General features: G+C 33.7%; 2 protein-coding genes across 2 annotated transcripts; one reads left to right on the top strand and one right to left on the bottom strand.

Annotated features, from left to right (window-relative positions):
• Positions 1-1,913: 1,913 nt before the first annotated feature.
• Positions 1,914-3,932, bottom strand: LOC120191454 (U-box domain-containing protein 30-like). The gene has a single exon (XM_039194402.1). The coding sequence runs from the start codon at positions 3,461-3,463 to the stop codon at positions 2,123-2,125; it is 1,341 nt and encodes a 446-aa protein (XP_039050333.1). The 5' UTR covers positions 3,464-3,932; the 3' UTR covers positions 1,914-2,122.
• Positions 3,933-10,286: 6,354 nt separating this feature from the next.
• Positions 10,287-10,853, top strand: LOC120191449. Its single transcript, XM_039194399.1, has one exon. It carries the CDS (start codon positions 10,318-10,320, stop codon positions 10,795-10,797), a length of 480 nt encoding a protein of 159 aa, XP_039050330.1. The 5' UTR covers positions 10,287-10,317; the 3' UTR covers positions 10,798-10,853.
• The last annotated feature ends 1,576 nt before the right edge of the window (positions 10,854-12,429 follow it).

Below are 12,429 nucleotides of genomic sequence, written 5' to 3'. Positions count from 1 at the left end.
GGATATTTCATTTTTCTAACAAAACTAACGTTTTTTATAAATAAAAAAATCAAATAGATACTACCTTAAACTCAGCTTATAAAAAATTAGTTCGATCTTTAACCCTTATTATAATATTTTTTCTCTATATTTTCTATTTTTAATGAAATGAGAGACAAATTATTTATTTCATATCGACTTGGGTAGAAATAGATTTTAATCCTAAAATTTGAATTCAATAAAAATGTCTATCAAAACGTTGTATCAAATTAAAATAGAAACTTTAACTTATCAAATTAGATAGACCAGACCGGATGCATCCTAATTTCAATAGAGTCCATTCGAAGGGGGAACACTGAATTTGACCAGATTCCAGTCTAGGTTTGGTTAAGGGAATGGAGAAGAGGACAATGGCTGGGCTCCTCCACCAGCTCTAGTTTTGGCAGTACCTATTATTTGGGTTCTTCTTCTTGTTGGAGTTCAGTTTGACTCCATAATTTATGCCATCTCACCCTGGGTATTTCATCTATTACTGGGATTCATGAATAGTTTTTAAGTTTTCAAATTTTCAACGGATTCAATACAAGCGGACAACAAAACAGTGTCGTCGTTAACCTAAAGGAAAAGGCGTCATCGCTCTACCCTAATGACGGAAACAAAATCATCAACATGGTGTTAGAGAACCACCGCATCGTTGCCGACGTCTGACCTTCATAAAAAATTTCGATACATCCGCTATAGTTATAGGCATCAAAGTAATAACTTACCAATGTAATCATTAGTTAGAGGATGAAGATCCGGTTGCAGAAAGAAAATATAAAATTAAAGTTAGAGGGTGGTGCAGGTCGCATAAAGAAAAGATAAAAGTTAAAGTGCAAGCAAACGGACGATAAACTTCTGTTAAGTTAATTAAAGTTCGCTAACACGTGACGTTAAACTATTGGTGGGTATATACATGGGCAGAGGATTTTTATTCCTACTTTTGAGGGTGCCCAAGATTTCTGACCCGCACAAATGTGTGCGCTTTTCAATGGCAAAGGTATGCATGCATTCGTGGCAACAAAAGTGGAATCCAGGGCCCTCCCCTCCTTGGAAACCTGGAACTAATCATTCAACTTATGTAATGCATCATCTCCTCTGATTGTACACATACTTTCAAAAGTATTTATTTGAAGAAAAAAGGTAAAGTTGTTTTTTACCTTACTCATTCGCCTCCACCCAAGAAGATCCCAGCTTCTATTGCTAAAATAGCAAGTCCATGGCAGCATATACCACTTCTGCTATCTGCACGGAAACTTCTTTTCAGCAAAAGCCTCACCTTCAAGCTATTGCTTACTGTTTTGATTTCAATGATGATATGAGCCCACTCGATTTCTTTGTAAAAAGTAAAAATATGGGGTACCCCTTGACCACCTTTTTCCTTCAAATTTGCTCAACAATCTTTACAGTTCAATTCCATTAGAAGAAAAGCTTTATGTAAAGAGAACACACTCCAATTCAAGGCCGCTTCAATTCAGAAATTCAAATTGTTACTTTTGTCAAGTAAACATGGAGGTTGTGCAGAGTTTTATTATCATATAGCTACCGAAAGAGTTTTACAATCTCTACAAATAAGTTTAAGATTCGAGCCTCAAAAGAGAACTCTTTGAACCATGGTATAGAGATGTAAATTTTCATATAGACAAAGGAAATATAGGGATCAATCAGTCAGGTCAATACAGAAACCCTGAACACAAAAAAACCCATTCCTCATAGCATTTCCCTCTGTGTCATCGATTCCCAACCCCACTCGGCTCATTATAAGAGTATGGAATTACATTTCCTTTGGTGGATTGAAACAGTAAAGAACCAATAAGACAACCAAATTGAATTACAGCCTTGCTAGGAATTATTGGGTTGAAACTTGAGCATACAGAAAGTGGATTGACAAACAACACCGACTTCAATTCTCTAGTCCACATTTTGCTGGTGATCGATGTGAAAACAATAACATGATGGAAATTCTTTTGTGTACAGATGAGAGAGAGCAAAGGGCTCCTTAGAAACCCCTCTCCCTTGGGAGCTATTGGAAACGGGAAGCTCGTCAGCCCCATTCTTGTATTGATATTAGAGTCTAGAATAACAAACAAGCTGCAATTTTCCTTCATTGAATTGTTCTCGTGAGGTTACACTTGGAAATAAAGACGGTAACCGTGTAATTTAAGCTACACAATTTCAACAACTCGGCTGATCGTTGCTTCAAAACAGGATTGCAACCACTCTGTATAACTAGAAGTAGCTTGGCAGCCACGCCAGCATCCAGAGCAAGTGAAGCACATTCCTCGGGAGCAAACTTGCAAATGGCCCACAGTATTGACACTGCAAGCTGCGTACAGTTTTCTGAAGCTTTCATCAATAATTTCACCACATTTGGTATGGTATTTGGGCAATCTTTCAAAGCCAATCTTCCTTGAGGAATGTTTGACAAAAGCTCCAATATATAAAGGACTAATTCCAAACACTCATTATTCAAACCAGGCATCAGCTCAACCAATTGAGGAACTGCCCCAACGTTGACAAGAGAGTTCCTAACCGATTCATGAGAACAAATTACTTTCAGCAAACTCAATCCAGCCAATACCCCATTTTGGTGCTTCTTATCTTTCACTAATCTAAGCAACCCAACTAAAAGACTCAAACTTGCAACACTTTCTGATGCAACATCGTTCCCTTCCATCAACATCCTAATCAACCTCGTGCAGTTGATCTTGGTCTCAATCGACCCTTCATTTAAAATATCTACCATTAAAGATATTTTAGTAGGCTGCAACAAATCAGACTTAGAATTGGAATCAAGATTCAAGTTCACAATAACTCCAATAACCTCTGACCCAACAGCATGCGTTGTAAAAGGACCGAGCAAAGATGAAATCAAACTAACGCCTCCATTTTCCACAACAGTCTTCTTAGAGGCCCCGTGAGCTTGAACTACTTGCCTAAGCTCCTTAAGAGCTCGAACTCTAGCTTGGCCCTTAACTTTCTTCAAATTCTCCAAAATCTCTTTTACCCTTCCTTGCACATCCTCTGACCTCTTCTTCATCGACAGATACGTCTGAGAAAACCAACTAAAAATTAGTTGCTGAAGCGTCTTGTTTGGAGTCAGGGAATCATCCCAAAGCTCTTGCATCGTGGTGGGACAAGTGTAACGGCCTAAGGAGAACCATTTAAAAATGTTGGATCTCTCGTAGGTTTGGCCAGTGCAAAGAGTCACCGGATCTTGCATTGGCTCCAAAGAAATTGGACATATGAAAACCGATGGCACATCTATGGACTCAAGCTCTTCAATCATTATCTTCAGATCCAATTTCTCTGACGCAAAACCGGTGGATATTACCCCACAACCGCCGCCCAAAATGCCATCTTTCATTGCCATTTCTAGATTTAAAACTTGGCTGTCGAGCTTCATGTCGGCTTCTCTTCGAGTAGATGGTTGATTCATCGGCATTTTTTAACACCCTTTGCTAAATGCTAGACTACAACAGAAAAGAACTTGACAAAATAGTTTTTTTTTCAAATGAAAATGAAGAGAGCCAATTTACATGAAAACTAGCCTTGAAGAAGACATATCACATCTAGTAAACAAGAAGCGTGCGGTAAAGATTAAAAAAATTGAAGGGAAAGAGAGTAAGACTATCGTTGAAGGAACGAGTTTTGTTTTTATGTTACTTCCTTTTTGACAAAACAGACGCCACAATACCAATCAAAGGGGACATCTTTTCTCTTCCCCGTTCTTTTGTTTTTCACTGTTGTTTGCTTTATCTGATTTCTTTATCTCGTCTGAAGGGTAACCCCATCCTCCTCCACCACCACTAATACCATTCCCATCATGAAAGAAATGATAGTAATCGGGAAAAAATGCAATCTTCTTCTCTCCCTAATACCAAAGCTATTTACGACCCTTACTCAACTTCCCCCTCAAGACTCCTGAAAGAATGATACCATCAAAAACCCAGACCCGATCAACTCAAAAGTGAAAATCCGAAAGCACGATCAAAATAGAGAGTAATAAAGAGAGAAAGCAAAGTTTTAAAATTTAAATGTCTTGGGAAAAGCAAAGCTAACTGCGATTGACCGGCGGTTGGCAATGAATTTAACCCTTGATGACTGTGCATTGAAAGCTTCATTGACCACTATATCCTAATTTATGAGCTCAATTTCAATTCTTTCGGATTGAAAATTTCAAATATTTCATGCTTTTTAAATTGGGGTTGGAATTGGTTCAACTATTTTCAAAATTATTTACAAAAGGATTCAATGTTATGCAAGTTGTCCAAGTACACATTGCTACTAACACATCTAAATTTATATACAATGAGTTTAATATGTTTTAACGATGACAACTGAATTTTATTAATAAAAGTAATGAAAAAAATCAAAATTGATAAGCTTAAAAAAATTGAGGATAATAGTCACAAAAAATTATATATAAAATAAAATATTAAATCCAAATACACGAAAAAAACGAAACATTTTATTGAGATCAACGTCCAACATCAAAAGAACACAATAACATTTGTAAGAATCATTGCTTTCATGAATGATACGTTTTACGAAATGATAAAAGGGTGGCGAGCGAATCAAATAATTTGACAGACTGTTTCGCTACACAATTCTGGTTATATTGACAAACAACTTTTTATCAAATAGGAGATTTGACAATATTGACCGGTGATAAATTAATTAGAAAATAAATGTCGTGAGTATCTTTGCATGAGCACCAACACAATTATAGAGGTAAGCGAAAAATGTATCAAAAGTCATAAAGAAAATACCGCAAAATAAGAGAAAAAATGTGTCACAAAAAGCAGAGAAAATAGTCAAAATGACATATATTCTTATTTAAAATTAAAAAAATTAAGAAAAATAAAGAAAAATAAAAGACATAATATGAAAAAGAACAGAAAATAATAATAATCATTAGTAATATTAAATGATTTTAGCAATAATATAGTTGTTCTTCTATATCCTTTTATGATTTTAGTACTTTCAGATATAGTACTAACATTAGCTTGTTGCATTTTTAAATGAGGAAAAATATTTCTTATGCTTAAGTATAGTATGAGTTGTTGCACGGTTTGCTAAGCATAAGTCTTCACCATTTATCACATATTGTATTTGAGAAGTAATCATATTATTCAAAGAAAATAAATAAATCATAAAATATTCAAAACATATAAGTATTTCAAAACTTTTAAAACATAACGACCATGGTGTTTAAAAAATAAATTGACATAAATATCACAAAACATTCAAAATATATAAATATTATTCATGTAAATAATAAATTGAAATATCAATTATTCTCTTCATGTACATCCAACTGAGTTTGACCAACAATGCCATAATCAGAAACATTCAAGTGTGCTTGATCATCCACGTCGTATTCCTTTTTTTTATTTTCACAAACAAAATTTATTTTTATTTTCTTTCCTTTATCTTTTAATGATTGTTGATAAAGGTCCATAAGATGCTTTGGTGCATGAAAAGTACGAGACCAATTATTTGTAGCCGCATCGTTAGTATAAAGATTTTGCTTTCTTAATATGATCTTTATCACTCTTATTATCCTTATAATCACACTGTTGGTGGTTATATATAAGATTTCTTAAATTGACCACTTTGTCCACGTCCTCGACCATAATTATGACATTGACCGCATCCATAACGACGACCACGATTGTTGATGATGTATTTATTTTTTCCACCATAAGATGTTGCATTCACTTTAGGGAATGGATTGGAACCAATAGGACGAGACACATGATTTTTCATTAACAATTCATTGCTTTTCTCGGCCACAAGAAGACAAGATATTAACTCAAAGTATTTATTAAAAACCTTTTTTCACGATATTGTGTCTACATGACAATATTATTTGTTGTGAGAAAAGTGAAATATGTTTTTTCTAACATATCCTCATCGGTGATACTCTGACCACATAATTTCAATTGTGAAGTAATTTGCAACATAGTTGAGTTATATTTGCTTACCGATTTGAAATCTTGTAATATCAAATGCAACAAATCATAGCTAGCTTTAGGAAGTATAACAATTTTCTGGAGGTCATACTTTTCCTTTAGATTATCTTAAAGAACAAGGGGATCTTTAACAGTCAAATATTTAGATTTTAGTCCCTCATGGAGGTGATGACGAAGAAATATCATGACTTTAGCCTTATTTTGAGTAAATTCTTTATTCCCTTCCTTAATAGTGTCACTTAGACCATTTGCATCTAGGTGTATTTCAACATCTAAAATCCAAGATAAATAGTTCTTTTTGAAAATGTCTAGAACCACAAATTCTAATATCACAAGATTTGTCATGATATACTTAGATTAGATAGAGACGATACTTGATTTTTAGTAAGAAAAATTTCTGAGCAAAATCGTACTGATAATGTATTATGAAATTATACACAAATATAGAACACAATGTAAGAATAGATAATGATATTTTGTTGTATATATCTTATAAGCTTGTATATCCTTTTATAGGTACCAAAAATATATGTTACAATGACCTAATTAAAGGTTAATATTATCATACATTAATAATGTAAGTTAAGAAACACTTAAATGAATGTAGACATCCACTTTAATAAATATAATTTATAACAAAATTTTATTTAAAATATAAAATTTTATAGTAAACACAATTGATCATAAATATAATTTTTAATAATAAAATGATTAAATATACAAAATGTGTTTAACTTATGTCCGTTTTTCCAGTTTAGTGTCTAAAGTTTATTTCATTCTAGTTTGGTGCCTAACGTTTCATTCTGTGATTCAAAATGGGCATAGCCATAACAGACCGTAAAGTTTGGTCATTAACCTATTAAAAATGCCACATGTCATATTTTTTAATACTAATAAATGGTATTATCCACCCAAAAAAAACACCAAACCCATTTAACCAAAAAAAACACCTGCTAATTTCAAAAACCTCCTCCTCCAATAGCACCACCACCACTACCACCATAATGCACAACAACAAACACCAACTGTCGCTAATGCCACTTCCATATACCTCCAATGTCTCTGCGACAACCACCGCCTCAAAAGATAACACCAAAACCACTTTTTACATAATATTATCCACCGTCATCTTTTCCCTCCTCTTCATCCTCTCCAACTCTTCTACTACCTTCTCCCTAGTAAATGGAATCACTTTTTGTTGTTATTTTTTTACTGTGATTTGATCTAAATTGGCGTAGTCTTCGTTGATTTACTGATCATAAAAAGATTGCATTGTGAAGAAGAAGAACATTGCATGGTCGTCATTAAAACCTTTAACTTTTTACCCCTTTAACTTTTCGTTGGTTGTTTACTTCAACTACTTCCCACTCTTTTCGTTATTCATTCCCATGCTTTTCTTGAGTCAATCGTCGTTGTTTAACTTGTTGTTGTTGCTACCAATTGGGCTATTGCTCATGCTTTCTTTATGAGTATTCCCATTTCAATTACGAAACATACAATCATAAAAAACAAACCAAAATTAGAAGAAAAATCATGAGTTTTAGTTGGATCAAAGTAAATGAAAGGGAAATCAGTGTTTGGAGGGAAAGAGAGAGAGCGAGAAAATTCAGGTCCAAAGTCAAACGAGAAGGAGGGGAAAAGAGAAAAGGAGTGAAATTGGTTTTGATTTAGGGTTAACGGGTAAAGAGTTAAAGGGGGTAAAAAGTTAAAGGTTTTAATGGAAATTAATTTCTTATTTTCATAAATCATTTTTAGCATTAAAAAATATGCCACGTAGCTTTTTTAACAGGTTAACGGCCAAACTTAATGGTATGTCACGGTCTCATTTTGAGTCACAGAATGTAACGTTAGACACTAAACTTGAATAAAATAAACGTTAAACACGAAATAAAAAAAGAGCATAGGTTAGATACCTTTTATATATTTAAGCCATAATAAAATAAATATTTAATTTGATTCAATTATTATTTGTTGCACCTATATTTAGGTCTTATATTCAGTTTCTCTTAAAAAAACATTATTATTTTAGAAAATGTCTTATATTAACTAGAATTTAGCATATATAAAATGTTATCAATTATTAATAAAATGTTAAATTTCCTTTAATGGTATAGGTTCACTTTTACCTTTTTTGATATCTAGGTTCGATTTAGGAGGTATTTGATTTAAAGAAAAAAATATTACTAAAAAGAATAATCTTTTCTAGAACTATATACTTATATTAATTTAAGACTATATTTATGTCAGATTCTTTAAATATAAGTTCATATAAAATTTTATTTTTTTTATACATAATCTAATCTAATTATGTCAGTTAACTAAAATTTTAAATTTGTACATATTTGGTTTATTAGAACTAGTGATGAGCATGTGTCGGGTTTTTGGTCCACCTGACCCGGCCCGAGAACAAGAGAGCCTCCACCCGAGACTCGACCCGACCAAAACAAAGTTTCACCTGACCCGACCCGAATATATGACATAGAAACCCGACCCGAAATAATAAAAAAATATTTTTATTCAATAAAACAGTGACTTAATTGAAAAAAAAATTATATATAGAGGGATATTATTGTAATTATCCCTAAATATATAGGGTAAAATTATATATTTTTTCGGGTCGGATTTTTTCACCCTAAACCCGACCTCGAATTTTTTTAAGAAAAATCCGATCTGATCGAGTCGGGTCGGGTTAGGTTTAAATACAACAATAACAACAACAACAAAACCCTATTCCCATATGTAATAGGGTAAGGGGGAGGTAGGGTAGTAGGTTGCCCCCAACGTCAGGTTAAGAGCAGCTTCCGTGGAAGACCTCCGGCAATTAAAAAATTAAAATAAAGATAAAATGCAATGCATGTATAAAAATAAAAAATAAATACATAGTTAAACAGTCTACATATGCACATCTGTAATGAGAATTAATCCCTGCAATTTAAAACCCTGCGTAAAAAGCTCTGCATATAGACAAAAACGTAAGATTTGACTAAAATTAAAAAGAGGAAACATGAAGAGAAGAATACACAGAAGTCAACGATAGCAAGCAACGGGAAGAAATAAGGTCAAATGGGTTAAAACCTAAACTAATGCAACATTTCTCCAATACCCTAATTCTTAGCCTTCATAAATTACAATGACAGAGACGTATAAAAAGTAGAAGTCATGGAAATTTCTATAAAGGCATTAAAAAAAAGACAGAGATGATACACCCCAAGGATGTGACCCGTACTACTCAGCTATCCTGATCTTAAGTCTCCATACTTTCCTATTTGAGGTCATGTCCTCGGTAAAGACTAAATACTTCAAATCCTTTAAATATCCATCCCTAATCAAAACATATGATTTGATAATACTAATATATATATATATATGTCGTGCAAACTAGAGAAAAGTGTAATACGATAATAATTATTGATATATAATCTATTAATTCATATTGAATCTTCAAGATAATAATCATATTTAATATGATATTTGAATATTATTCAATATTTAATATATAATTATCGATATATTATCTATTAATTCAGATTGAAGATTATAAAACTTTAATATGATAGAGCTATTATTTTTCGTATGTTATTATATTATATATGTATTAACATCATTAATAAATGTTAAATTAATCGATTAAAACACAAGGCGTGGAAATTCTTTTACTTTTACTTATTAGATGAAAAGCATGTTTGAACTTCCCTATCACTTCACTGTATTCGCAAAGAACTGTACAACTCGTGGGTTGCTGGATTTTTTTCTAGAATTCTTTATGGTCATGTTTATCACTATTTTGTCTTTTAGGTTAATCAATTCTTCATAGGTTGGCTTTGCTTGGAAAATAATTTTCCAAACGTTTTCAATCTTGATTTGATATGAGATAAGACTCGAGGAAACAAGCTTCAACAGAAATGTTCTTAAAATAACTAAATAATAATAACACTGATGTTATAGTTCTCGATTGTGATAATCCTTATCTTTGGTAATCCAGAAAATCCAATCCAAGTGGATTATGAATTAATTTAAAAGGTGAAAAAGGAACATAGGAGAACTCTGTGATGGTAGGCCGTGTGGACCAATTTGATTATTATATCCTATCAAATGTTGGGGAGATTTTGGCAGTCAACTCGAAGCATGTTCTTGAATCCACGGCTGCTGGTTTCATAAAGGGTTTGTCCAATTCTGCGTGCCTTTGAACAAAACGAAATTCCAAATCCAACCTCGATAGCTTCTACTCAACCACCTTATAATTATAAACATTTCCTGCTAATTACCCCAATAAACCCCATCTCTTCAACCACACTCTTTTTTCGTTCGCTAAATTTGCATAATGAGAAGCAAAGGGCATAGCCATAACAAGTTCATGCGGTTCATTACAGTCCCTTTGAAAGCGTTGGGCAAAGCCAGGGATCTATATGTTAGAAGTTTCACAAGCTGTGCTTCAAGTGTCAGCTATGGACATGCAGCTGAACAATACTCGGGGTTGCCGAGGAGCTTTAGTTTAATCTCGGCAACCTCCGATGACAAGGATGATTTTAGAGAGCTTATTAGAGCTGCATCTGTTAGGAGCTTGGGTCATAGGGATGGACTGGATATGCTTTTTCGACAACAACAACAACAGAGGGTGCGGATGGGATCGAAAGGGTTGCCGAAGAGCAGCAGCGTTGCGATGGGAAGAATTGATGAAGAAAACCCTTGTGAATTTGAAGAAAATGAAGCTGCTGTTGTTGATAAGAAGCGAGATTTGTTGTATCCGAGGAGCAAAAGCTATGCTGTCACGAAAACAAGTCCTTCTTTTGATTCCTACTGATGATTGTGTTATGAAGTTGCATTCAAGGAGAAGAGGACCCTTTATTTTTTCTCTTGTTGTTGTTGTTCTGTGCTGTTTTCTAGAATGAAACACCAGTGTAATTTGATCTCATTTGTTGGAACTCTAAAGTGGCAATGATGGCCAAAAAGATAATAAATCAAATGCAACGAATTGCAGGAAATAATTTTACTGTTAATGCTCAATACCGCAACAAATCCCCTCCTCGAGTGGAATTCCTTAGCCGTTAGAATGGAACTTCACGTATTTGATGTTTTCAATCGGGAGAAGCACATTTAGTCTAATTTAGAAGCGGAGAATTTCCGATGATCAGTTCCCCGTGAAGTGCCTAACTATTATCCGGCGCAGAATCCATTGCATTTACATTTGCATCGCCAGATGGGCATTAGCCCGCATAACACATGAAACAAATTCAGGCCAAAAATTGGTATCAAGGCATTTCAATTACCTGTCTACATGCAGTGCATTCTAGACTTATATGTTATATCCCGTGTTTGCATAAATACGGTCAGTTTTAACAGGTAACTAGAATATGATTCGCAAAAAGATACTAAAATTTTAAATCTAATAATGAATGTTTAGAGTGTTACGGAGATTAAGGAAATTTTATTCTTCTTTGATTATCCGAGTTCAACATAGTCTACACGTATGCGAAAGTTTAAGATGGATACAAATAAATAAAAGAGAAAATAACCTCAGTGACCAAAAATGCCTTATAATATACGATTTTAACCAATTTTTTTTAGATTTGCCAAAATGACCAACTAAATCGCAATGCGATTGATAATTCGCAACGCGATCTCCGGTATCGCAAATCAGTGTCCAGATTCGCAACGCGATTCTGACTATCACATTGCGATTTTCCAAATTCGCGTTGCGATTTTCCTAATTCGCAATGCGAATACGTAAATCGCAACGCGAATTTGGAAAATCGCAATGCGATTACGTAAATCGCTATGCGAATACGTAAATCGCAATGCGAATACGTAAATTGCAATGCGAATACGTAAATCGCAATGCGAATCTGACTATCGCAACGCTAATCTGACTATCGCAATGCGATTTACATAGCGACATTCGTATACAACGCGTATTTTTTTTCAAATTCCAAACACGAATATATTAATTAATATATCGGAACACTGAACCGTCCACAGTATATCCCGTAATCGCAACTCATAACCTAAAACCCTAAATCACAACTCAGTCTCATCTCAATCTCTCACTCTCTAAGGTGACATCCATCCCCATCTCCGATGAAATCAATCCCAATCTCCGACGATATCAGTCTCCATCTCCGACGAAATCATTCACGGTCAGAAATGGAAAATCAACCAACTCAACCACCGAGGGTTAGTTTTTTTAATTATTTTTTCTTTTGAAATTTTTGCATTATTATTAGGTTTTTCATATTGAAATTGATGATAAGTTTACTGGTGTTTTCAATAATAGATTAACAATTTCACTTAGATTGCTTATTATATTCATTCGATTGCTGCTAAACTGTTTAGTCTTTAACCCTGTGAAGTTAGTATTTGTCTTTGTTTTGTCTTTTGGTTGAAGTAATGCAATCCATTCAAGTTTCTTTCAATTTTAGTATTTGAAACCGAGAAT

The sequence above is a fragment of the Hibiscus syriacus genome, unplaced genomic scaffold, assembly GCF_006381635.1.
Source record: "Hibiscus syriacus cultivar Baekdansim isolate YM2019G1 unplaced genomic scaffold, ASM638163v2 tig00116969_pilon, whole genome shotgun sequence".
Taxonomy (NCBI): domain Eukaryota; kingdom Viridiplantae; phylum Streptophyta; class Magnoliopsida; order Malvales; family Malvaceae; genus Hibiscus; species Hibiscus syriacus.
This window is presented reverse-complemented; position numbering and strand designations above follow the sequence as displayed.